The sequence below is a fragment of the Toxorhynchites rutilus genome, chromosome 2, assembly GCF_029784135.1.
Source record: "Toxorhynchites rutilus septentrionalis strain SRP chromosome 2, ASM2978413v1, whole genome shotgun sequence".
Classification (NCBI taxonomy): domain Eukaryota; kingdom Metazoa; phylum Arthropoda; class Insecta; order Diptera; family Culicidae; genus Toxorhynchites; species Toxorhynchites rutilus.
Genome location: NC_073745.1, coordinates 201,590,873 through 201,616,608, shown reverse-complemented (window position 1 = coordinate 201,616,608; position 25,736 = coordinate 201,590,873). Strand labels below are relative to the sequence as shown.

General features: G+C 38.7%; 1 protein-coding gene across 6 annotated transcripts in view; it reads left to right on the top strand.

Annotated features, from left to right (window-relative positions):
• LOC129765694 (protein qui-1) overlaps positions 1-25,736 on the top strand; it is a 206,995-nt gene that overhangs the window by 155,162 nt on the left and 26,097 nt on the right. For all 6 annotated transcript variants that reach the window (XM_055766108.1, XM_055766112.1, XM_055766111.1 and 3 more), the window contains exons 11-17: positions 632-801; positions 884-1,030; positions 6,339-6,636; positions 8,846-8,963; positions 17,810-17,921; positions 18,822-19,004; positions 19,081-19,176. In XM_055766108.1, coding sequence (XP_055622083.1) covers positions 632-801; positions 884-1,030; positions 6,339-6,636; positions 8,846-8,963; positions 17,810-17,921; positions 18,822-19,004; positions 19,081-19,176 — 1,124 coding nt within the window. The remainder of the gene's footprint in view (positions 1-631; positions 802-883; positions 1,031-6,338; positions 6,637-8,845; positions 8,964-17,809; positions 17,922-18,821; positions 19,005-19,080; positions 19,177-25,736) is intronic.

Below are 25,736 nucleotides of genomic sequence, written 5' to 3'. Positions count from 1 at the left end.
GTTTACATACATTGATTCAACTATGATTCTACATTCAAAATGATATATTGTCCCAAAAGACATTAAGCAATAAACAGAAGTACTACTTGCATCCTCTTCGCCATCCTGTTTTTGCATGAGTGGAAACGGTTGAATACAACGTGGGTGTTTTTGTGCATAAGAAATGCTCTACCAGAGTGCCATGTTGCGTTTTTCCTGGCCAAGAGAGTTTCAATAGTTCAGGCCAAACAAATGAAACGCTTCGCTCCAACAATGGTATTTTGTTCTCAATAGTTGCTGAATGGACGGGGAAAAAAGGGCAACAAGCAACAACAGGAGACTAAAAAATCGTTTCACGTCAATGAAAGGATATTGTTTCACGGTGTTGTTTTACTCACAGCTTTGTGTAAAAAGGTTTCCAACTGATGAGGAAGTGGTCTATTGTCGAATGAAAAAGGGCAATTATATCAGTTCAGGTGTTGTGAGTTCTAGTGAATCATCATCTCCCAGTTCAAAAACTTGTTTGGATTAACACATAATCAGAATAATTGCTTGTTACCGCTGAGTTTCATTTGCAATAACTAGTGTAGCTCTGAATTTATTCACAGAAACAACTTTTCAATCACCCAAACCATCCTCTGTCACTCCACAGGTATCCAGACCCACCAGGACGACAACGTAACCCAAATCATCACGCTCGGGCCAGACATCTCATACAGCATACGCCACGTGGAAGAATCTTGGCATCACCTAATTAAATCAGATGACACTAAAAAGCTCAAAGAGATTGCCGTGTGCAACTTTGACTTTCTGCTGGCGGCCGTAAGTTTTGCGATAACGAAAAGTGATTGCAAACTTTTACAGCCATGTTTCCATGGGTCATATTTTCTCGTTCATTCAACAGGTACAAACGGTTTCCATTAGCTATCTCAGATGTTTAATAGAACACGTGCGGTGCTACATTTTGGATCGCGATATCGAACTGGTATACTATACGATACGGAAATCGAGCGATGTGCTGACAAGGGATCCGATGCAGCTGGGCGCACAGGTATGTTGGAACATTGAAACACCGATTGACATATTACCTGCACAAATTTTCTTTACACGAAGTATTATTATGAAAGCATTTAACACGTTCGTCGAAGGGGTCACTCATATCTCATTTACGGGTGTACTTTCACGGAAGCCCCGTAACCCAGGTATGGGTGATACTCATCTCTTTCATACGATTTTCAATGAAAATTTTTAAAGAAATTTATAGAATACTAGCTGCCCCGGCAAACGTTGTTTTGCCATAAAAATTATTTCTAGTGAATATGTTGGTTGTTAAATAAAAAATAACTAATGTATTGTAAGTGTGTTCCGAGGAATAGAGCGCCAAGTCGATGACGATTGAAAAAAATCACAAACCATTCTTTGTTTTCCATTCCCGATGTATTTTATTAACGAATCTGAAGTGAAAAAAGGAATATATTTTTGTCGTAAAGTAGACAAATTAAATGAAGAATTTAAAAATAAATTTCGTTGTTGCAAATGTATTTGTTGCTCCTCATCGAACCACAGAACTCAACATTCATATGAGCATTGAATGTTTTGCTCAGCGAATATGGCACTGCCGAACGATTCGGTCATGAACCAATAACAATATCAATCACCTGACCATTATCAATCACCTGAACAATATCGAACAATCATCTGACCTGACCTGAAGGCAATTTTAAGTTGTTGAAATTTGAATGAAAATTTTCATTCGATGTTGTTTCAATACTTAGTGGACATAGTCCTGACCCTAACTTAACTATTCATCTATTGATGTTCTTGCATTTCAACCAAAATATCATTCAGAATATAAAATAATTATCAGAGACTATTCTCGTTCTAGATACCTGTATAGAATGTGATACTCTGCTACACAGAACACACAATAGAGCCATATTTCATAATTTTTTTGTTTTAGAAGCGTGTTTATTTTACTCGAAAAAATAACAATTTACGCTTCACAGAAATGGAACACAAAGCTCAATGAGTGGAATTTTTGAGTAAATTACACAATCGTTCATCAGGACGTATTTTGTCGATTATCCGAATTAAAAATGTGCATATGAGGTAATCCTAATTTTTTTGAAATTTTGCCATCCAGCCGAATAAATTCAGCAAGGTGTGGAACCAAATACATGTAACGTTGTAATGAATCTCATTCTACATTTTATTTTTTTTTTTTTGCTTGAACACACGTTTTGTAATATCATGACAATGCATGAGTTTGGCCCTGGCAATATCGAAGGCTGCGTCGGCGTTGCTCATGATAGCGTCTGGCATGTGAGTGTATTTTTCCTCACACCGCTTCTGGTTGTTTAGAATCGCAGTCGTTCGCTCTCTACCTCTATATCGTTCGCAATTCATTCTACGTTGAGATGGTGAACGTTAGGAACATTAGAAACATTGGTACCATTGAAGAAGTAGATGTAGAATGTCGTTTGAACGGTGGGTGTCAACGTTGAACTCCAGATTGTTGTTTCTTCCTCGAATCACAAATTCTCGCGTCACTGTGCAGTCACCTACCATAACTCCAGCAATGTATCCAACGACATACGCATTGAATGTATACATGTGTTCTCCAGTCGGTGTTATATTAGAATTGATGAAAATAACGGGACCGTCACCTTGCAAACCGAGCATGTATGATATGAAGAATTTCAATAATTCATTATGTTTATTCAAAAAGTCTTCCAGCTCGCTAGAAATACACATGGCTTTAACCGAGTTAAGGTTATTGGCGCATGTGAGGATGAATGTATTCAATGAAGTGAACTTAGTGCCATCTGTCATTTAACAACGTAAATAAATTCGCTCTCTTTGAAAAACAAACTACGGGTCGAATTTTTGAATATTATTTTTTTTATTTGAATATTATTTATACTAAAATACTAAAATCGCGATTAAAAATAGGAGATGGGGGTGCACCTTTGAGGTTATATGTATTTTTATGCCAAATTTGAGAACAAATAGAAATCAAAATTATTTAGATTTTTTCTAATCGGTATTAAACATATGGTAATTGGTACCCTATCGGTATCATATATAGTTTACGTCCTATTCTCATGCCTACCAAGTTTTTTGTGCATAATTTCTTGAAAATCGTTCGAGCCGTTTCGGAGAAGTTCGACCACGAACATCGTGACACGAGATTTTTATATATAAGAAGAAGATTAAACAGAAATATATACATTGAGCTATATATTTTATCAATTTATATCTCGGGCGAAACGTCGAACAAAAAATTACCAACTGTGCAATAGAAATGCTTTCATTATTATTTGTTCAGATATAATTGGTGCCGCAAGTATTGATATTTATCAAAGGGAATAATCTTGGAGTACCTCAGGGAAGTGTATTAGGGCCCATTTTATTTATTATGTACATCAATGACATGCGACGAGTTTTACGATATTGCGATATTAATCTTTTTGCTAATGATACTGTGTTATTCATTGCAGCTAAGAATGTATATGAGGCCGTTTTACACTTGAATGGAGATTTGCGTTCTTTAAGTAGATGGTTAAAGTATAAGCAATTAAAATTGAACATGAGTAAAAGTAAATATATGATAATCACGCGAAATCGAATAAATGAAAACGTCTTTATTGTAATTGATGATGAGACCATTGATCGCGTTCGGGAGATTAAATATCTTGGCGTGATTATTGATGATAAACTTAAGTTCAATACTCACATTGACAATATCATCAAGAAAATTGCCAAGAAGTATGGAATCTTGTGTCGACTAAGAAACGATTTATCTGAACCTTTGCTCTTCCATTTTGTTTTTGTCCAATGAAACACAAATATCGAAATTACAGCGCTTGCAGAATAAAATCATACGTTTGATTGTACAATGCAACAGGTTCACTTCCTCATATTGGGTTGGGGAAAAAGAAATGTCGTATATTGTCAATATATGGCAACACTCAAACACATCTTGTGTTGTACTTATCGCATCGGGTCATACTATACGGCTATTTCAAGACGACAATCTGTGCTACAAGTGTCGTTCTGACAGTGTTGTGATTGTCCTTTTCAGTCTCAAGTTATAGCGCGCCAAAAATGGAGTCCGCCAAACAATAAATTCGATACTGATTGCGTTTCAGGTCAGGTCAGGTACTGAATCACTCGATATCTCGCCGTCCAGCTCGTCCAGCAACGATGTTGTCCAATCGGTGTCCTCACGAAAAATTAAGCGTTTCACCACCAAAATATCGCTTAAGTATGCTTTTTGTCCGTAGTTGAATCGAAAGAAGGTGTGGTTTACTATGGCAATTTGGAAGGCAAACTAGAGGCGAATGAACTATCTGAATTTGAAACTGACTTAGCAATAATCGATTGAAAATTATATGTTTTTCGCGAATCCAAACGTTTTCCGTTGTGCGCGCATCGAATATTGGATACGAAGATATCCTGATTGGGAAGAATTATCTTCAGAAGCTTTCCTGCTAATTGCACTTGATTGAAAAATCACAAAACCAAATATATTGGGTCGCAGTATTATATGGATAGAAAACATTAAAACAAACTCTTTCGCTTGAATGTATTTTTCAATTCCAAGGGGAACTGGCAGATTATTGTTCAACAACGATAACATCTTTCCAGATTCTATTCGGTGCTGGATAACAACCCGCACCGGAGCGGCTGCTCCGATGCCTCAAGCGGAACCAATTTTCAATTCGGGTACTTCTTGGTCGCCTTTTCAGTGGCATCAATCTCCTCCTGATGGATTCCCTTCTGGCCTAAGGTGCACAAACAGGCTCTTGGTGACAACGTTCATCAGCGCTTTCATGATAAACGAAGTTAGCTTCTCCACAACAGCAACAACATGCTCCAATCGCTGTTCAATTATAATTGAGGGGATTTTCGAGCGGCGCTCGCTTATATACCGTTTGGTGATTTCAATAGCCTGTTTTGAAAGCAATTTTAAAATCCTATACAATATTTGCCATACAGCTAGTGATTTGGTTTGGGGGCACTTTTTACTCCCTTACCCGGCCTGGCCCCCTGTGAATTTTGTTGATATAAACCCGTTTTACTGTATGTTTTTTTACAAAATTAAACTCGGAGACAAAGTGAACAAAAATTTTGTTTAGAATTCCTCCCAAACTGCACGCTACTTACTAATACTAACGCGAGGACCTTTATAGCATACCTGAGAACTGTCAAAGTTTGTTGGTTTGAGTTCACGGTGAGTGAACAATAAACCAATGAACCACAATAAACCACAAACCATTAATGATGTAACTACTTTTTTGCATCAGAACTCAAATTTTCGCTGCACTTTATATGGACGTGAAAATAAGATTGTGTACGCGTGTAGCGAGATTTATGTCAGGGGGAGTAGAAGTGTGGATTGAAGACAGGTTGAATGAAGAAGCAGATTTGAATTCATTAGCCACGTCAATTAGAATAATCATTTGCTGGATAGTTCGTCAGTCATTCTCGCTCTCAACGCTCGTCAATTCATTTTCTAGTCAGTTCAAATTCCGAAGTAGTACTAGTCGAAGCGAAGCTACTACTAGTACAGAATCGATTTTCATTTTTCATCTTCGAAGATTTCTGGTCCTGGTTGTAACACATGAGATTTTTGGCTCTCCCCACTAACAACTATCCCTTCCATGATAATCGCGAGGGAACCAATCATTCTAACCGCGTCGTAGAGGCGATCTGGCTTAATGGTAACATCCGTACCTCTCACGCTAAAGGTCATGAGTTCAGTTCACGCTCCTGAAATTTTTCCAAAAACGGAAGTAAATGGGTGTTTAAGACCGAGCCGGTTATCAAACCAATTCATTGTTCCTTCATAAGATCCATAACTGCTTTTCAGAAAGAACCGACGCGGGTGGGATAGAACCCATTTCACAGCTTTCTTGACAAATTCACAGACATGTAGTCTGGAGTTGTCATACTGTACAATTATAATGTTGCGTCTATTCTCTCATTCCGATCGTTTTCATTCAGAGCTCTGTTCAAACGTATTAATTGTAGTTGGTACCGTTCACCATTGATAGTTTCAGATGGTAGGTGCTTCCAATTGTGTGTCTTGACATTTTTCGATGGCTTTCAATGTTGAAAATATATATTAGACACTATGCACACGCAAAAAATTCTCAAAACTTCAGCTGTTGGATGCTGTACTATCTGTGGGTGCTGGAATTGTTGGATAAAAATGATAACAAAGGTAGTAAGGCAGAAATTCACCAATTATTTCATCTTGTAGTACATCCTGCGACAACAGGACCAACCGAACCACCCTACTATCAAATACCTTCTCAACCAAAACAGGAACTCTCTCATTAATCTATTTCCAGCTGATATCCTGGCTCAAATCAGTGGCAGCCCATGAGGGGCCCCAGGCCCTGCTCAGCGTGACAGTTCAATCGGCAACGGCTTGGTGCGACGGTTATACCGTTCCACTGTTGGTGCCGCTTACAGGATGGCTTCCTGTTCCGCTTCCCTCCCAAATTCGATGTATGACTGTGCCCGGTCCCGGCCCAGTGCGATGTATCGAGGTTTCACCCTCGAAGCAACACCTGATCCTGGCGCCGAAAGTCGGAGACCCCCAGTTATGGCACATTATGAGCAACAGTTTGGTGCACACGTTTAAGGGTAAGTGTTGAAATTTAATTGCAAGATAATCAACAGGCAGACAGCTCGTTGGCTCGTTGGATCGTTGGCCGACTCGTTCGGTTTGATTTTCTCCGCGTCGTAAAACGCCGATGGTGAGAAGCGAAGGATAAATGACTACGAGTTCCCTGTTTGTTCAGGCTGATTATAACAATAAAAATTTATCGTCGATGGTATCTAAAGTCATCTGCGTGAAACGACAAGTGGTTTAGCAGCAGATTAATGAAGACCACATTATATTGTTTTAGCAGCGGAAATACCTTACCGACTTGTTTTGATTAGATTCGGATGTATTCGAATCATATTTTACTCTATATAACGCATTGAAGCTAATTTGGTTTATTGTTTTTATGAAGAATATACAAGAAAAAAATCGGATCTCAAAATATTGTTGGAGTAAGATTATGCGTTTTATTATTTTTATTTTTCGATGTATCGAATATGCATTCGTGAGTTTTAATTTATTATAAAACCATCTTTTCAGCCTTACTTTCTTAACATGGTGTATTGTTTCGCGGCCAAATTCCAAATTTTCGATATTTTGTCATCTTCTTTGCATTATGGAAGAAAGAGATGCGAAGCTCTTTTCGTTTTCCCGCTTCTTTCGATGCCGATTTTGGGTTTCGTTTTGAAAAACACCACTTTGGCAATGTCGGGAATTATTTTTGTTCAATCTTTACAACCACGACATAAAATTTCTGTTTTCCTCCAAACGTAATTTCACGTAACACACGTAAGATCCCTCGTGCGTTTAACGTCTGTTATTTTGATATACAGAATACATCAAATTAACATATTATCCTTTTACGATACAAGTACGAAAAGCAACACCTATTGAGGAGCACAATATCGAAGAGAACGTCTATAGTTTCTCTAAATATAACGTGTCTCTCCCAGCAGACCCTCAGAACCGCCACATAGTGGGAACGAAAGTCAACCGACGGTAGTCAAAAGGATCAACAGGTTTATTTTCTCATTATCCTCCACCCTCATAAGATGGGCTAATAAGTATTCATTTCCCTTTTTGTATCCCAAGAAGCCTCGCCTCTCCTTAATATATAGGAAATAGAAGCTCGTTTAGAAAATCATGGTTAGTTCAACAGGCTACGGAAGGACCGGAACAAGGCTTGTTTTCTCCCATATAGAATCTGCTTTTTCGTTCATTTCCTTGCGAAAATTATATTCTTGGAACGAAAGTTTTACGCCACATTGTAACCACCAAAAGTCTTCTTCGAGCCGTCTCAAAGTTTTCCTCTTCATATTTCTTCGGGAGAAGAAAAAAGGAACATAATAAAGCAAAACTCCGAAATCCCGACGTTGAAATAATAGAGCGGGAAGTGACACGGATTTTCTGTTCTTGGATCCGATGGAGGAAGTCTCGCTGAGCTCGTTAATATTAATGCTTCTAGTTTGGGTCACCTCCGATCATATTTATGCTTGGCTTTGAAAGAAGCATTTGCATTTTTGATGCGTTCGCTTTGCTTTCGATAAAGAATTTTGAATGAGTTATGAAAGTATTTCTTCTTTGATTGATTCAGACGAAAAGAAGTACAGTGTACTTTCTGCAGTATACGAGTAACAAAGTGAAAATGTCGGCAATGTTTACGAGAGACTTTACTCGTTAACATGACTATCTGCAGTGATGGCTTCAATGTCATTCGGACTAACCTGCAATAGTGCTTGCGGAAGTTTGTAGCACGAAGAAGAAAAAAAAACTTACCTTACTGCTTACTGCTAAATTTGTCTAGTTTTATCAAACCGTTTCTAACTTTGGAGTGGCCGGTGGACACCGGAGATGTTTTGGATTTCCAGGGAATATTTTTTCCCAACATGACATTCTATCTGTAGTCTTAATGGTTTCATAAGCTAGAACTTATTCCGTACAAAAATGGGATATAAACACGTATGAACATGATTCAATAAGTAAACAGTATTAGCAACTTTTGAGGAAACGATTTGACCAAAATGGGAACATCTCGGTTGTTTCTCTCAAGGATCTGAATCATCATCATCTAACATGCAAGTTGTTATTTATAATAATTTCTCATCTTACGATATTCCATTCGACGCGTTTCTTCGGCGACAATTTGTCTTCGCGGCTCGTATGAGTCCTGTAATACCATTTTATATTCATCAAATCATAATCAAGTGACAAACGCTTACGTCATTTTTTCTCTTTCTTTTTCCACAGGTCACAGCGCCCCAGTGACATTCATGATTGTACAATCACAATATCTTATCTCGTCATCCGAGGACACAACCGTTATCGTGTGGGACATGCAGACACTGACGATGAAACTGAAAATATGGTAAGACGTGTGATTCATCCATTTCGTGCTGAATATCCACCAAATTTCCCTACCCACTTTCCACTCTTGGTAGTTGAATTAGTTCCGACTCGATTTGCGACATTTACGTGAGTGGAATCGTATGTGGCAGAATTTTTTTTTTGCGGAATCTGCATAATTAAGATTGCACTGCACTGCAGGTGTACTGCACTATTTTTGACCGAGCAAAGTTTATTCCAATAGCAGCTGGGTATCGGCCGTGTTTTCGCTACTTTCTAAGCATCTGATATAGCTTGCCCCCTTTGGAAATCTAAAAAATTCGAATGAATTCATTGCGAGTGAGATCCTCTCATTATGTGTTCTGACTAAACGCAATTTGAAATGGATTCGCTATCATTTGCATATAATACTGTATCTTTTTGTAAAACGAAAATGGAACTACTAGCTAACAAGGACTTTTTTCTCGACACAGTTGAAATTGATTATATTGAGAAGAAGAGCAGAATAACTTCATTGTTCATACAGTGAGAGATGTACTGAAATGTTTCACTAGAAAAATAAACGAACAATCTTATGACATTCATTACATTTCATATTAACCCTTTTTCGGAATTAATTTCTTTTGAATCCTATTATCTTCCCACGCTTATAATATTTGGTTTATACCGAGTAACGTTACCTATTATTCATAGAAACTCCGTATACATTCGTGAAAAAGTTCACTAGACATTAAATTTCCTTTAAAAAAATGTATACTATAACATCGTTGGTAAGAGTATTTAGTATGATTCCTTGCTGTGGTGAGTGAGAGCAGACAAATGACCGCAAAAGGGTTGATGTTCATAATAATTATTGTAAATATTATATTGATACACTAAATGCTTTGCAATATTCAGTTTATGAAGTGACGCACAACGTGATAGAAGCACAAATACGAGTTTCTCTCTGTCACTTCGATAGCAGGTCAAGCGAAACAGTCAGTGTATTGTCAATTTACGAACTGCTCAGCTCGGATCACCTCTTTTTATTTTACTCAAATTTGGGCAGAAGGCTTCAAGATTTCTATTTTAATCTTTCTTCGAGCCTACACGAGCAAACCCATCGCACGATAGTTTGATGTGAATGAGACATGCCACACACAGCGGTGCGGCTTTAAAAGCTAAGTCTGTAAAATTATTTGTACACAGCGGTGCGGCTTTAGAAGCTGGGTCTGTAAAATTATTTGTTTGACGAATTTCTTGCCAACTCGACTGGTCATTGGCAGCAACATCTCAGATTGCAGTGAAACGTTGTAGGTGTGAAGACATTGGTTACTTAAGCAACTTTGAACACTTGAAGTCTTCAAACAAAAACTAGACAACTTTTTGACAAGCGTCAAAAAATTCTTCTTATTTTTAAAAAAAATTTATAACTCAAAAATTTTAATACCTGCCAAATTCTGGTAATACAATAAATGTAGGAAATTATCAAAATTTTCATGAAATAAATTGGAAGAAAAATTATAAAAAAATTACGCTGAAGAAAATTATTGAAAAAATTGAAATTAATTTTTCCCGAAAACATTTTTTTTAATTTCTCAAAAGAAATTATATTAATAGACCTTACAATTTTAAACATCGAGAGAAAGTAGCAGTCCCCTTTTTCCGATGTATGAGTGACTTGTTGGTAATTGTATGGGCTATTCATACCTTTTTTGGGAATTAAAAAAAACATATTTTTGAGAAAAATTAATTTGAATTTTCAAAATAATTTTTTTTCCATGAAAATTTCTTTGAAAAAATGGTGATATTTTTTGATGAAAACATGAGTAATTTCCTGCATTTCATTATTTAAACAAAATTTTAGAGGTTTTATTATGATTTTTTTTTTACATTTTGAGTCTTTCGTCAACGCTAAAAGGGCACTTGTCCAATTTTCACTCGCGACATTCTTCCAAAAAAAAACTCTAAATTTAAAAATCTCGATAGAAAACTATAATACAAAATATGATTACAAAAAAGTGATTCAAAGAATGAAATGTAGGAAGCTATTAAAGTTTCCATTAAAAAATATTAAACAAATTAACACAAAAGAAATGCCATTGAAACTAAATTATTTTGAAAATTAGATTATTTTTTCACACAAAAAAGTTTGTTTTTAATTCTAAACAAAAATTATATGAATACATATTATACGATTACCAACAAGTCACCCATGCATCGGAAAATGGGCACTTTGGCAGGGAAAAAGGTTTTCTAATAACAACTTTTTCACGTTTTCTTTAAAAAAAACACTATTAATGTTTATCTCGTAACATTTTAGTGTGTAGATTATCGCGATTGGTATATTCTGCTAACTTTTTTTCTATTTAGAAACATGTCAAGAAATTATGCGAGAACTTACACACAAAAATGTTACGAGTAAAACGTTATGTTTTTAAAATGCCATCTATTACAGAAACTATAGAAAACAGAAAAGGTTGTAGTTTTTTCGAAGAAAACATGAAAAGTTGTTGTTAGAAAAAAAATCCCTGTTTGAGTGCCCTTTTTCCGATGTATGTTGGTAATTCTAAGGGCTCTTATATAATTTTTTTGAGAATTAAAAAAATGTTTTTGAGAATAATAATTTTTTCAATGAAATTTTTTTGTAATTTTAAAATTAAACTTTTTTTACATTTTATCTTTTACCAAAATTTTTAAGGGTATATAGTTTTTGAGTTATAATTTTGTAAAAAATTAAGGAAAGAAAATGGCCTTTTTCAATCTTTAATTCTTTTTTGAAGATTTGAAATATGCTAAGTTGCGTTGGCAGAAAAGATATCATTCTAGGCAGAAAAGATGCTTTTTCTTGTGTTAAAGCGTCAAATGCACTCATAAAAGCACCTTTTTTGAGAGTGTTAAAATGCCCGACTGTTCCACACAACCACGCTATCCACATAACCACATAACCACTGGCGCTGTTATACCAATGCACGAGAATGTTACGCCACATTATAACATGAAAATCTTATAAGTATAAACGAAAGAGAGCTTTTTTGCTGAGGGTAGAACGGGAAGCGTAAATAACTTTTTTTCGCCTTTAATGCGAGCTTATTTGCAAAGTGTCTCTTATTTCGCTCTCTTATACGAGGGTCGTTCAATAAAAAAGGAGGCCCCAGAAATCGCGGAAAAACAAAGATAAGACAAAAAACAAGGTGAAGGTCGTTGACCGTGAACGCTTGTTTTATCACCGTACTATTGTGAAGTTTTGTACCGATTAAAAACTAAAGTCCAGGTTTATAGACGAAAGGAGTGTTCCTCATCCACGATAATGCGTAACTCAAGAGCAATTGAAGAAATTCAAATGGACTGTGTTCGAGCATCCTTCTTACTCCCCAGACCTCGCCCCTAGCGACTTTCACTTATTCCCGGTGATGAAACAGGCGTTCGGCGGTCAACGATTCGATAACACTGGAGAAATTCGTGACGCAGTTACATCGTACTTCAAAAAGTTGGACGCTACGTACATCGCGCTCGGAATAGAAAAACTCGTGCCACGCTATGAAAAATACCTCGAACGTTATGGCGATTATGTATAAAAATATAAAAGAAAATGTAGATTACGAAAATCACCTTGTTTTTTGTCCTAACTTTATTTTTCCGCGATTTCTGAGGCACTGAAACTTATTTTTTGAACGACCCTCGTATTAATATGACATATATATTATTCACAAACTCGCCTCTCGTTTGAGTAAATGCTGTACCAGTATGGGTATGCTATACCAGTATGGGTGGATAGCCCATTTGATAAAACTTTCAAGCTCGTTTAATGTAATGTATGAGAATGTCAAAAATGTGCTAAATATTTATTTTGGATGCAGTTTCTCTTGGGACATGAAAATTTCACGGGTAAGGAAAAGTTGGCTCTGGATGGCCGTTTCAAATGAAAACAAAAACTGTCCAAATTCGTTCCGAAGTACCTCATATGGCAGGCCATATATACTAGTAGCGAACGGAGTGAACCATACGAGACCACAGGCACCATAAACGGTGAGATCTACAAAACTGAGTGTCGTTAGGGTGAACTGAGAGTGAACGTATTATTTCGAGAAATGGACCTATCAATTGGCCGTCTCGTTCATGCGATTTGACGCCATTGTATTTCTTTTATGGGGCTATGTCAAGTCACTGGTTTATGTCAACAAGGCAACAACTTTAGAAAAGCTTAGAGACAACATCCATCGCGAAATTCGCAACATTCCGGATCGATCACTGTAAATGGACCCGTGGTGGTCATATGACCGAAATCGAATTTCATTCTTAAACTGTAAGGGTTGAGCTACAACCAGAATAAATTCGAAATGAATATCTCTGTAAACATGAATCAAGTCATTCGCGCGTTTTCGTTGCTATCTCCTCTACGACACTCCGTGCTCATTTCATTCTTCATCGTCAAATGAAGTCGTTAATGTAACTAGCGAAGCGACCGGAAAATGGCGGGAGCGAAACAGAACTTGTGTTAATGGTACCGGAAGGTTAGGTCCTGGCGAAAGAAAAGGATTTAAAGAGATACCGTCAACTTTAGCCACGGCATCCCACACTGAACGAATTTTCCCAGGCTCATTGGGATTGGTAACAACGCTGATGGGAAGATACCACACTCGGTTTGGATCAGCCGACTGTAATTCTTCATACGTTGCTCGGTGGGCATAACCCTTTTCCTGGTACTCGCGGCTCCGACGATGAAGGTTCTCTTTCAGTGCTTCGTTTGTTCGCATGCGTCATTCCAGTCACTTTAGACGTTGCAGATCCATGGGAAAGCTGTCCGGAAGATCGTCCTTTCAAACACCGTTGAAGTCGAGAAAGATTTTTGCTATTGTTGAAGCCATAAGCAGATACTGTGTTTTTAAATGCAGCTCATGAACATCAGCCACTTTTCAGGCTTGCCGATTCGGGTAAATCTTTGGGCATTACTTGTCGGGCGACAACCTGTTTTGGGAACGGACCCGGGGTCTATTGGCTAAAGTGTTTTACTGCACATGTAATGGCCCGCTAAGGCACATCTGAAGATAGTTATCCTGCTGCTTGGTTCTTTACCCAGTCAGTAACTTGTTTCCGAGACCCAAACTCATCGACCCGACTTCGAACACTTTTATTTAAGACCTCCTCGAGCGGTGAATTCTCCATCTACTGATACTTCTCGTAGACGTATTTCCTTCCAACTCCAAATGTTTCCTATCAAACTATCGTTTTCCCTCTAGTTTTAATTGATTGCGTTTGAATTTTGAAATCAACAATGAAACATTACAGGTAGATCTGATTAGGAAAAGCATATCCAAACACCGAAACATTGCCAGAGTATTCGATTGGCATCCACTTCCAAACCCATGCTGAACTATGTGGTGCAGAAATCCAGTCGCTCAGAAAATTTTGGTTGCAGAAGGACCTCTTGCATTTAATACCTGTGGCTTGTACTTCGATACTATTGCAATTGATGTTTGATGACTCTGAAACCGACAAAAAATCTCCTGTGCTTGTAAAAAGACAGAAGCCATCATCTCCGAAGTATTTTCACCGCATGGATCGCCCAAGAAATATGTTAAATAAATAAATTTCACGTGTTTCTTATTTATTAGGCTGTTTTGTTTGGTTAAGTCGTTCGTAAGTTATAGTGTCGCAAATATGGAGCAAAATAAAGAGAAAATCCGACATATTTTACAGTACTACTATGACAAAGGCAAAAATGCATCTCAAGCTGCCAATAAAATTTGTGCAGTTTATGGACCCGATACAGTTTCCATTTCCACCGCACAACGATGGTTTCAACGTTATCGTTCTGGTGTAGAGGTCGTCGAAGATGCGCCACGCTCCAGAAGGCCTGTCGTCGAAAATTGCGACAAAATCGCTGAATTAGCCGAGAAAGACCGGCATAGTAGCAGCCGTAGCATCGGTCAAGAGCTGGGGATAAGTCATCAAACCGTTATTAACCATTTGAAGAAGCTTGGATTCACAAAGAAGCTAGATGTATGGGTGCCACACACGTTGACGCAAAAAAAAAATCTTTGACCGTATCGACGCATGTGAATCGCTGCTGAATCGCAACAAAATCGACCCGTTTCTGAAGCGGATGGTGACTGGCGATGAAAAGTGGGTCACTTACGACAACGTGAAGCGCAAACGGTCGTGGTCGAAGCCCGCTGAAGCGGCTCAGACGGTGGCCAAGCCCTCATTAACGGCCAGGAAGGTTCTGCTGTGTGTTTGGTGGGATTGTCAAGGAATAATCTATTATGAGCTGCTTCCCTATGGCCAAACGCCTGTACTGCCAACAACTGGACCGCTTGAAGGTAGCACTCATGAAGAAGAGGCCATCTTTGATAAACAGAGGCCGCATTATCTTCCATCAGGACAACGCCAGGCCACACACTTCTTTGATGACGCGCCAGAAGCTCCGGGAGCTCGGATGGGAGGTTCTTTTGCATCCGCCGTATAGTCCGGACCTTGCACCAAGTGACTACCACCTGTTTTTGTCCATGGCGAACGAGCTAGATAGTCAGAAGTTAGCCACAAAAGAGGCCTATGAAAATTGGCTATCCGAGTTTTTTGCCAATAAGGAAGCGAGCTTCTATAACAGGGGTATTATGAAGTTGGCATCTCGTTGGGAACAAGTCATCGAACAAAACGGCGCATATTTGACTTAAAACAGATGATTGTAAATAATTTTATGAACAAATGAAAATTAAAAAAAAATACCGCAGGACTTTTTTGACAGCCTAATATTTATATCTCAAAGAATCACTACGGTTTGGTCATAATCGTAACTATGACAGGCAGAGATGCAAACCTTCCTGATTTTTCAGGATTTCCCAGACTTTTTAGATCCCGATTTTTCCTGATTTTTACTTTTTGCTTTATCAGAATGAAAATTATCCGTAGAAAATATATTGGGATTCCACTTTAATGGTGAACTATAATCAAAAAATCTACAATCGAATCAAATAGCGTCAACATTTGAAAAACATTCAACAATTCATCCATTGCTGATATGCTTTCCTCATTTGGTGAGATCCATTCTAAAGTATGAATAATAAATTCAAAGAAATTCTGAACATTTATTTCTCTGCAATTCACTGTATTGATGATGTAGGTTGTTGGGAAAAAATATCAACGACCAAATTCTCTCAATGACGAAAACTTCAACTCTATGACCAGCCAAGAAAAAAATACGAGAAAGCAAATATGTTCTGAGAGGATAGAATTTTCAAGCTGTGTGAAAGATGGCGAAAGATTATAGAACAAAACAATAAGTATGTAGGATGTACAATAAAATTTAATATATGTAAGCCTGCTTCTAAAAATTATGCTTTTGTTTTCTCAAAAATCACCATGAACATTCCGTACAACTCAATATGAGCTATCCTGATTTCTTCCTGATTTTTAGAAATTATAGTTGGCAACTTTGGTGACAGGTGTCCTGATTTTCAACTCCGACCAGATGGTATCCCTACTATTGGAACCACCTAAAGAAAACAATGTATATCTGTTTACATACCTGGTCTAAAAAAATTTCTTCCAAATCTCCCAACACTCCCTCCACATAACCAATGTTATTCATAATCATTTCATCGAACAATCGGAAGTTACTCGTATGTATCAAGCGGCAGACTAGAGAAATATAACTTTTCGACACCTGAACTCGTTCCATGAATAGCTCAAGCTCATAAAGTTGCAAACTTCAATATAATACAATAATTCATACCTTCAAACATTCACGTTTTATTACTATGAGCAAGTTCATGGGTCCAATCGCAAAACTGTTGATTGATTGATCTTCTATTCGACTCCGTTGAATTTACTTTTTACTATAAAATTCCTAGTATTTCTAACAAAACTCATCATCATGGACTAACGGCACTTGCCACTATGTAATTGCCTCCATATGTTAAATTTGGTTTCATTTGCTTGATTAATTCTCGAGTAATGCAGGAATTTGTGTTTCATTTCTATGACAGCCCCACCTTAGAGAGGAGGGTGGAGAGTGTAACCATCATAGAAACATTTATTGTACCCTAAAACATCAATATTCTCAATTTGGTTTCATTTTCTTGATTAATTCTCGAGTAATGCAGAAATTTATGTTTCATTTGTATGGCAGCATTGCATTTGTACATTTGCAAAATATACAAATTTCACATGTTGAGAAATTTGGTTTCGGCTGCATTCTACATTCTGGTGAGTACAACGAATGGGCATCTAAAAGTTTACAAAACACATGCAGTGAATAGTTCGATACTTTAGGGATCTTCGTTGATTGCTTGGCAAATGATTTGTGGGTCACAAAAGTGTAATTGTGCGTTTGAATTTCAAGATTATTTTAAACAGGAGCATCTTTAAACTATCCGCATAAACACGAGAGCTCTGTTGCGATAACACACATTTAACCAGTAAATCACTTTAGAACATTACTCAACAAAAGTGGCAAATCATTTATCACTTTCAAAGTTGGTAAAATGATTATCCTCGTGGAATCCCAAACGCCTCGCCAGTTTACATTTACATTAGGCGCTCCCTTTAGCCGCACCTAAACGCGAAGGAACAGAAGGTATGGTTCGGTACGTGTGTAAGACAATCACCCGATAGCAACCGCTCTGAAAGTTTTCCATCTACTTCCGTTGGCTTCACCGAAAAGCGGGTAATTTAATTTTCCTAGCGCTATTCTCGATGGCAATATGTCAGATCGAATCATCACCGGAGAATTCATGCCCAACTTTGTAAAGGCTTTCCGCATTGAATTTGAAAAATCTGTTTATTTCATACGCGTTGAAAGTTATGTGTTTTGTTCTCACCTTTATCATTTATACTAATAAAATTATTTTTTTCTTGTCTCTCTCTCTCTCTTCAAAATCACAACAGCGAACACATAGCACCGGTAATCTGTGTCACATTAGCACTGGAGAACAAATACATTATCAGCGGCGGGGATGACTGCAGCATCATCGTATCGCTGTTCGGAAGTGGGAAACTGGTAATTGTGATGGTTGTTTAACATCGTTTTGCACTTCCCGTATTGATTTCATGTTTGAATCCGTAGACTGGGAGGAAGGAATGATGTAGGTATTGGGATTTGATGGGGGTTCGGAGTTGTCCACAAGTAGTGCTGACAACTGTTATTATCACATCACTTTCAGATTTCACAAGTGCCAAAAACCAATGTCACCTTGTAAACAATGTATCATTGTCATAACGGATTGAAGACGTTTTCGACGATTTTATTAGTTCAAATTCCTAAATAGATGATCCTAGAACATTATTATTTATGATTTGTAAGAGCAAATAACACCGAAACTAAATAATCCCGTTAAAAAAAGAACTCGTGTATTTTATCGCTGACATGACATAACCATTTTCCACCTATCCTCTCCCGAAGCTTTATTGAATCACTCAATTATGTAATTGAGTCACATCATTTTAACAGCTGAGTGATCACCTATGCGAAAAGTTATGTACGCAATAATGGGTTTGAACTACGATGACTACAGTATTGCATCGGTTTGAAAAAAGCGATAATTGATGATTGTGTAAAATCACTGTAAAATAATGGACGTTTAACAAGCATAATTTCCAGGGGCCATAGTTAATGAAGGCATAAAATGAAACGATCATTACTTTAATTAAAAGAGGTCCATTGTTATCTAAATATCAGTTTCAATCATCAATCCGAGAATTTTTGTAACTTAGAGGCATCCCACGTTTTCGTTCGCTCCTCAAAAATCACCCAGGTGTGAAGGAATGAAACTTTTTTTAATTTTTAATCATCGTTTCTAGCACCACCTCCCTCGAAATCAATATGGTGCAATCACAACCGATGAATAAATAAATGAGTATAATTTGTCATAAATAAACTATTAATACTTTTCACTATTAGGTCACTAGAATCAATCACCATCGGGGACCGGTCACCGCCCTACACGTGGCCATGCCAAGTGAGGTTCTCGTCTCGTCTAGCCACGATTGTACCGTGTGTTTGTGGTCATTGCAAGATTTCACCCTTCTGAATTGTATCCAGCTGGCGCATCCCGTGCACAATATTCAGATCTCTTGTGATTCGGTAAGCCAGAAACGAATGAAAAAAAAACATAATAAATTGTAATTTTTAATGCGAAACCGACCCTTTCGATTCGCAGATATTCCTGGTGGCATACTGCTCGGACAATGGATTATATTTGAGAGCACTCGCGACGGGGACGGACCTTCACGCGCTGAAAGGACATAAATCGAAGGTAAGCCGCTTACAATCAATATAATCCTATTAACAAAATTATTCCCAATGCCAATATGAGTTGAAGCAATGAAAATCGAAAGAGTAAGTTGAATGGTTTTTCATGCCGTAATCTTTCACAATTTCTCGGGTGTATTACAACTTTGCTAGTGATGAACTTTTCCAGAACTTTCCATCCTACTTGTCTCTGATTAATGGGAGACAATTATGAGAGAATTCAATTATAATTTTTCTACGGTACCTCTTGGGTTGGTACGCATATAAAAATAACATAAAAAAAGAAAAAAAAATATCATATACAGCCATTTTATGTCAAACCGTTATAGTGGTTCTCAGGTTTTCGTCAAAAGCGGTAATTTAGTTCTTTATCGCAAAAAATTAGACCCGTATTTTTTATTATTTTTTTTGTTAGGGTGACCGTTTCCATTTTAGGGTGGTCCAAGAAATCAATTTTTTCCACTTTCTCCCAAAAAATTTTTTTTGAACCACAGAACCGATTCAGATAATCTTTTACGAAAAAATAGTTAGCTTGCTGTTCATTTTTTCATATTTTTTCTTGTAAGCTGAGGATTTTTTACATAACATATCTCGATATCAAAGATACTGTTTTTTTCGTTTCGTTTCAAAGTTGACGGATGGGTAAAAAAAAATTTTCCCTCTTTTTTCCACTTCAAAAATTCATAACTTTTGAAGCTTCAGATAATCGACATATCAACTTAAATCGTATGAGTTAGTTTTCTTTGAAAAAATATTAGTATTGCGGAAAAATCGGATTTACGTTTTTGTAATTATTGATTGAGTTAGTTCTTCATAATTTTCTCGGGTAATATTTTTTTTAAATATTTTTTTCTGGAAAGCAGAGGTTTTTTTACATGATATATCCGAAAATCAGAGAGTTGTTATTTCTCCTTTTTGAGTTATTATTTTGCAAATTTAACATGTTTTATGTATGTGTGTTATGTTATGTTTTATGGCAAATTTAACATGTTATTAAGTGGGACTCTGAACAGAGTTTTGCACGATGGTCCTCCGGCAAGACAGGAGGTTGCATGTCCTGTAAGCTATTCAGAAAAATTGAACGCACTGAAAATTCACAAAGAAATTCGAGGCAAAACAATCGCATTTGAAACTCGAGACATTTAGTTTATCTGCTTCGACGATGAGGTGGACATAATCGGAAGAACACATACGACGGTAGCGGACTTGTATACTCGACTGATCAATGTATCTAAGACTAAATACATGTTAGCAGGAGGGGCTAATCGTAAAAGAATTCTAGTAGTGTTGTGATCTACGGTGACGAGCTCTAAGTGATCCAGGACTTTGTCTACTTGTGTGTAGTATTTCTCTTGGTTCGTTGATAACAACCGACAAAAGCCTTGAAATTCGAAGACGCACAGTCAACAGAAGTCGTTTGGTTGGTAAACGACTGGACTAAGCGTACCATTGGTATTTTACGTACCTGCAGGCATAAAATAGACCCCATATGTGGTCCTTAGCTTCCTGTCTAGTAACTCCTATTCCTACCTCCCCGTGGGATCTTGGTCGTATTCTGACAGAAAAGGGGTAGGTTCAGCGCCCATCAGCGAACCAACGAAAACGGCCTAAAACTTATCGACTTCGTTCTAGTTCAAGATTTTCAGTTTTTATCGTGTTTGGTATCAAAATGTATGTTTTCGGATACGCAGAGTTCATTTTTCAACTCGGTTTCACCAAAAAACCAAAACGGTGGGGAGGGGCAAGGAGGCAAAGTTCAGAATTTTCAGTTTTTATCGTGTTCGGTATCAAAATGCATGTTTTCGGATACGCAAAGTTCATTTTTCAATTTGGGTTCACCAAAAAACAAAAAAAAAAGGAAAAAAATGATTTTTCGAACCATCCGTGAACTTTGAAAAATCATAACTCAAAAACGAAAAAAAAACGCCTCTCTGGTTTCGACATATATTATGTAAAAAATCCTCAGCTTTTCAGAAAAAAATATGAAAAGCGCCCTTGGTCCCGAGACTATGAAAACATTCAAAGAGGAAAAAGTAAACTCATTTTCCTCAAAAAACCAGGGACCAATAATTCCAGCTGAGGAAATTGCACACCACACTGTGACTTTGGGTGAATGCAAAGTCTTTTGATGCAATTTTCAAGGGTTGGTGTCAGCCCAGTAGCGCATGTTTTGTTTGTTAACCGACCCACACAAATGAAAATGGGTTTCATCGCTAAAAAAAAACAATAGCACCCTCGGGAACGACATCAAGAAAAAGCACGCACGCGTTCATCCGAAAATCGAAGTTACGTTCTGAAAGTTCCTGCACCATCGCCATCTTATAGGGATGAAAATGAAGATCATCACGAAGAATTCTTCTCACAGAACGATCGGACGGTCCAAGGGCAGATGCGTGTTTGCACGCAGAACGCCGTGGCGATCGCAACAATGACGCTCTCACTGCTTCAATGTTCTCAGGAGATCTAACGGGCCGAGTGACTCCAGTTCTTCCTTTTGTCGCACTTGTCTGAATGTAGTGACCCATGTAACAATTGATTTGCGGTCTGGGACTGGAGCCAACGGGGCTAAATTAAAGCGATTCCGAAATGCACGCTGTGTTGCAATAACCGAACATCCGCTTGTCCGTGTCGGGACAAAACTTTACAGTATCCCCTCTTGAACGAGACCACTAGCGCTCCGCTATGAGATCAACTAACTGAGTGGCGCGCATTTTAAAAAAGGAAGGATACTCTCTCTATCACTAATACAGTTTGTCACATGTCCACATATTTTATAGGTTTAGGCATTATGTTATAGGCATTATGTTACTGTATTGCAGCCTGCAGCTCATCATTGTAGTTGTTCCCGATTGACGATGCGGTTGACATTGCTTTATTAACAATTCTCATGAAATTTTCGACTAGCCCATTTTGTTGTTGGAAAAATGGTGTAGAGTATATTGTCTGAATTCCTCTTCCACGAAAAAAGCTTTCAAATTCTTCACCATTGGTATCGAGCGCAATCGTCTCTCAAACCGTTTTAGTAGAGAATATCCTTTGCATTGGAGTTGGTTTCACCGGTCTACCATTTGTGGCACAAGTTTCGCATGACCCATTGATCAGCATCTGTGGCACTCGCACAATTGAGTTTTGTCAATGTTCCGTTCTTGATGGATAGGTCATTCGAGACAGCTTAAAATCTGCTCAGATACTTCGACCACTTTCCTGACTACAAAGCTTCCACTTCCAATTGGGTTGTCTCATCTTTTGCAGTTGAATTCTGCGTTTTAACGCGTTTCAGTCGGCAGGACGCGGCCCAAGTTGACCGCATTTACTGCATTTCAATTTTATAACGGGCAGAACCTGTTGCGGTACGCCCTCCTATTGCATTTGGAACAACGTTCCCGACGACTCCTAGAAAAAGCAATGCTAGCACGATATTCTTTAGTCTAAATTCTCTGGTTTATTCGTTTCCCGTCCTACGCTTCAATGGAGCTTTGGTAGAGCGTATATGATTGATTGAAGTATCATTGTACAAGCTGTATCAATCTGATACACCCGTCTCTCGTTGCCGATTATACGATGAATTTTGCTTCGCCACTAAATGTGCTAGCAATTCTAGCAAGTTCACGGTTGAACATGTCCTTGAGCAACTGAGCTTTGACGAAACGTTTCTGATCTGCTGCAATATACTCACAAAGACGTACATTCTCATTTGTCTGGCATGGAAACTCATAATCGATTCTCCTGATCGTTGTCGCGTGCACGAAAATGCTTCGTGCTCAGCCGCAGTGTCGATTGTTGATCAAAAATGACTTTCGATGTTCTTAACAAAAGTTGTGTAGCAATGACCTTCCTTCAGGTTTGGCCTCAACTTACATGCTCGTACAATACCCTGCAATTCTTCACCCATTGAAAGATAAAGCAGTTGTGACCGTTGTATGTGTCACACGCGTTGGATAGAGACGCTGTCTCAGAGCTTCCAATATATTTGAACCACTCTTAAAACCACTTTGAACCACATTTTGTTTGCAAGTACGTTTTATGAGAAAAGTTGGATTTGATCTCATCGGACGTTCGTATTACTTGTCGTCGCTTCATACGCCGGAATGTCACGACACTTCCAGCTATCATCTGCTTCAGTGCATACAATGTTGTTTCCTGGCAACTATTGTTACTGTTCGAGCATTTTACGGCTCGTTGTTTCTTTTCGATATTGGGAGGTTTCTTCGACATACCATTTTTTTCAAAAGCGGTTGTCCTAACACGCAGTTTTTAGGCGGTTGTCCCGACACGCCCCTTTTTCCAAGCGGTTGTCCCAACACGCAATCTTTCAGACGGTTGTCCCGACACGTCACTTTTTCCAAGCGGTTGTCCCAACACGCTTTTTTCAGACGGTTGTCCCGAAACGTCACTTTTCCAAGCGGTTATCTCAACACGCAATATCTCAGGCGGTTGTCCCGACACGCCATTTATTTTCACAGGCGGTTGTCCCAACACGCCATTTTCTTAAATTTCTTTCCTTTATGCCGGATGATTTCACTGAATATTTAATGTATTGTTTTTTTTGCCAAAAAACATAAAATGTCCGGCAGGATCGCCAATGTGGTGCTTCCGATATTCACTGCAAGGGTTCCTCAATGCCGGTAGTATAATCCTACAGTGAAATCACCCGATACAGAGAGGAAATATTGAGTGTGACTTACCTATTCGACCGTTGTCTGCTGAAGGAGGAAATGATGTGACATGTGTGCTACTACTGCTGCTATGATATAACACCAACATCACTGTTATACTGTCAGCAGCGAGGGGTAGGGCATTGTTCATTTAATCTCTCTTCTACGCACCTCACAAGACTGTAGTATTTTTGTGTTTTTATGCAACTTTATTTCATGGGTTTTGGCGGCCTACATTTTCTCAGGGACCACTGTGCATCTTGAAGCTACGTTACCGGAGGTAGACGAACTGGATGCTGCTACCCTCGATGAATGGTGGAACAACTTGAAAGCAGCAATTAGCAGCAGAGCAGAGACCGTCATCGGATATGAACAAAGAGGACAACGAGTACCGAGCGATCCTGAACGAGAAGGATGCAGCGCGCTTCCGTGCTGTAACGAGCAACTCGACAAAATTTGGAACGAGACCAATACGGCATTGAGGAGGACTACACCGGTGCAATGAACAACGACGAAGTACCACCCCCGACGATGGGAGGACCATTAATCAGCTAAAAAACCACAAAGTAGCTGATAGGGATGGCCTCGTAGCGGATTTCTTCAAGGGAAATCCGGGAAAACTTGTATAGGATTTGCGCTGGTTGATAGTCAGGATCTGGGACACAGAACAGCTACCGGAGGAGTGGAAGGACGGGGTAATCTGCCCCATCTATAAAAAAGAAGAGAAACTGGGTTGTGGGAACTATCGTGCCATCACAATCCTGAATGGTGCTTACAAAATTCTGTCTCAGATCATCTTTCGCGGTCTATCGCCAACAGCAAGTAGATTTGTTGGAAGTTATCAGGCCGGATTCATGCCCGATTGCACGACGACGGACCAGATTTTTACACTGCGGCAGATCATGGGGTGCCGCGAGTATCAGGTCCCTACGCATCACATCTTCGTTGACTTCAAGGCCTCATATGATACAATCGACCGACAACAGCTATGGAGGATCATTGACTAACACGACTTTCCCCGAAAGCTGACAAGACTAATTCAGGCAACGATGAACGGAGTGCGGTGCAGTTTGCGGATCTCAAGCGAGCTGTCCGAATCGTTTGGGACTCACAGGGGCCTTCGACAAGGCAATGGACTCTCCTGTCTGCGTGTCAACGTGGCGCAGGAAGGTGTTATGCGGAGAGCGTAGTTCAACATGCGGGGTACGATTTTCAACAAGTCTAGTCAGTTTGTCTGCTTCGCCGACGACGTGAAAATAATCGGAAAAACACATGCGACGACAGCTGACTTGTATACATGATCGAAACACGAAGCAGGGCTGATTGGGCTTGGGATCAATGCGTCTAAGACTAAATACATGCTAGCAGGAGGGACTGATCGCAGCAGAGTTCTTCTTGGTAGTAGTGTTGTGATCGACGGCGACGAGATCGAGGTGGTAGAGAAATTTGTCTACCTTGGCTCGTTGATAACAACTGAGAACAACAACAGCAGTGAAATTCGAAAACGCATAGTCAATGGAAGACTATGGGCTCCGCAAATCCTTAAGATCCAACAAATTTCGACCCCGTACGAAGTGTACCATGTACAAATCCCTTATTCGACCGGTTTGCTATGGGCATGAAGCATGGACGGAGTATGGAGAAGGAGAATAGTGTTCACATCGAATCCGGTAGGAACAAGAAGCTCCCGTGGCCGAGTGGTTAGCGTCAAACCTAGCATGCCGGGGGTTCGGGTTCGATTCCCGTTCTGGTCGGGGAAATTTTTCTTCAAAGAAATTTCCTCTGACTTGCACTGTGGTCACGCGTATTCTAGAGCTTGCCACTCAGAATGCATTCAAGGCGTGTTATTTGGCATAGAAATCTCAACTAAGTACTAATGAAAATTACGCAAGTAATATTACGTTGAGAC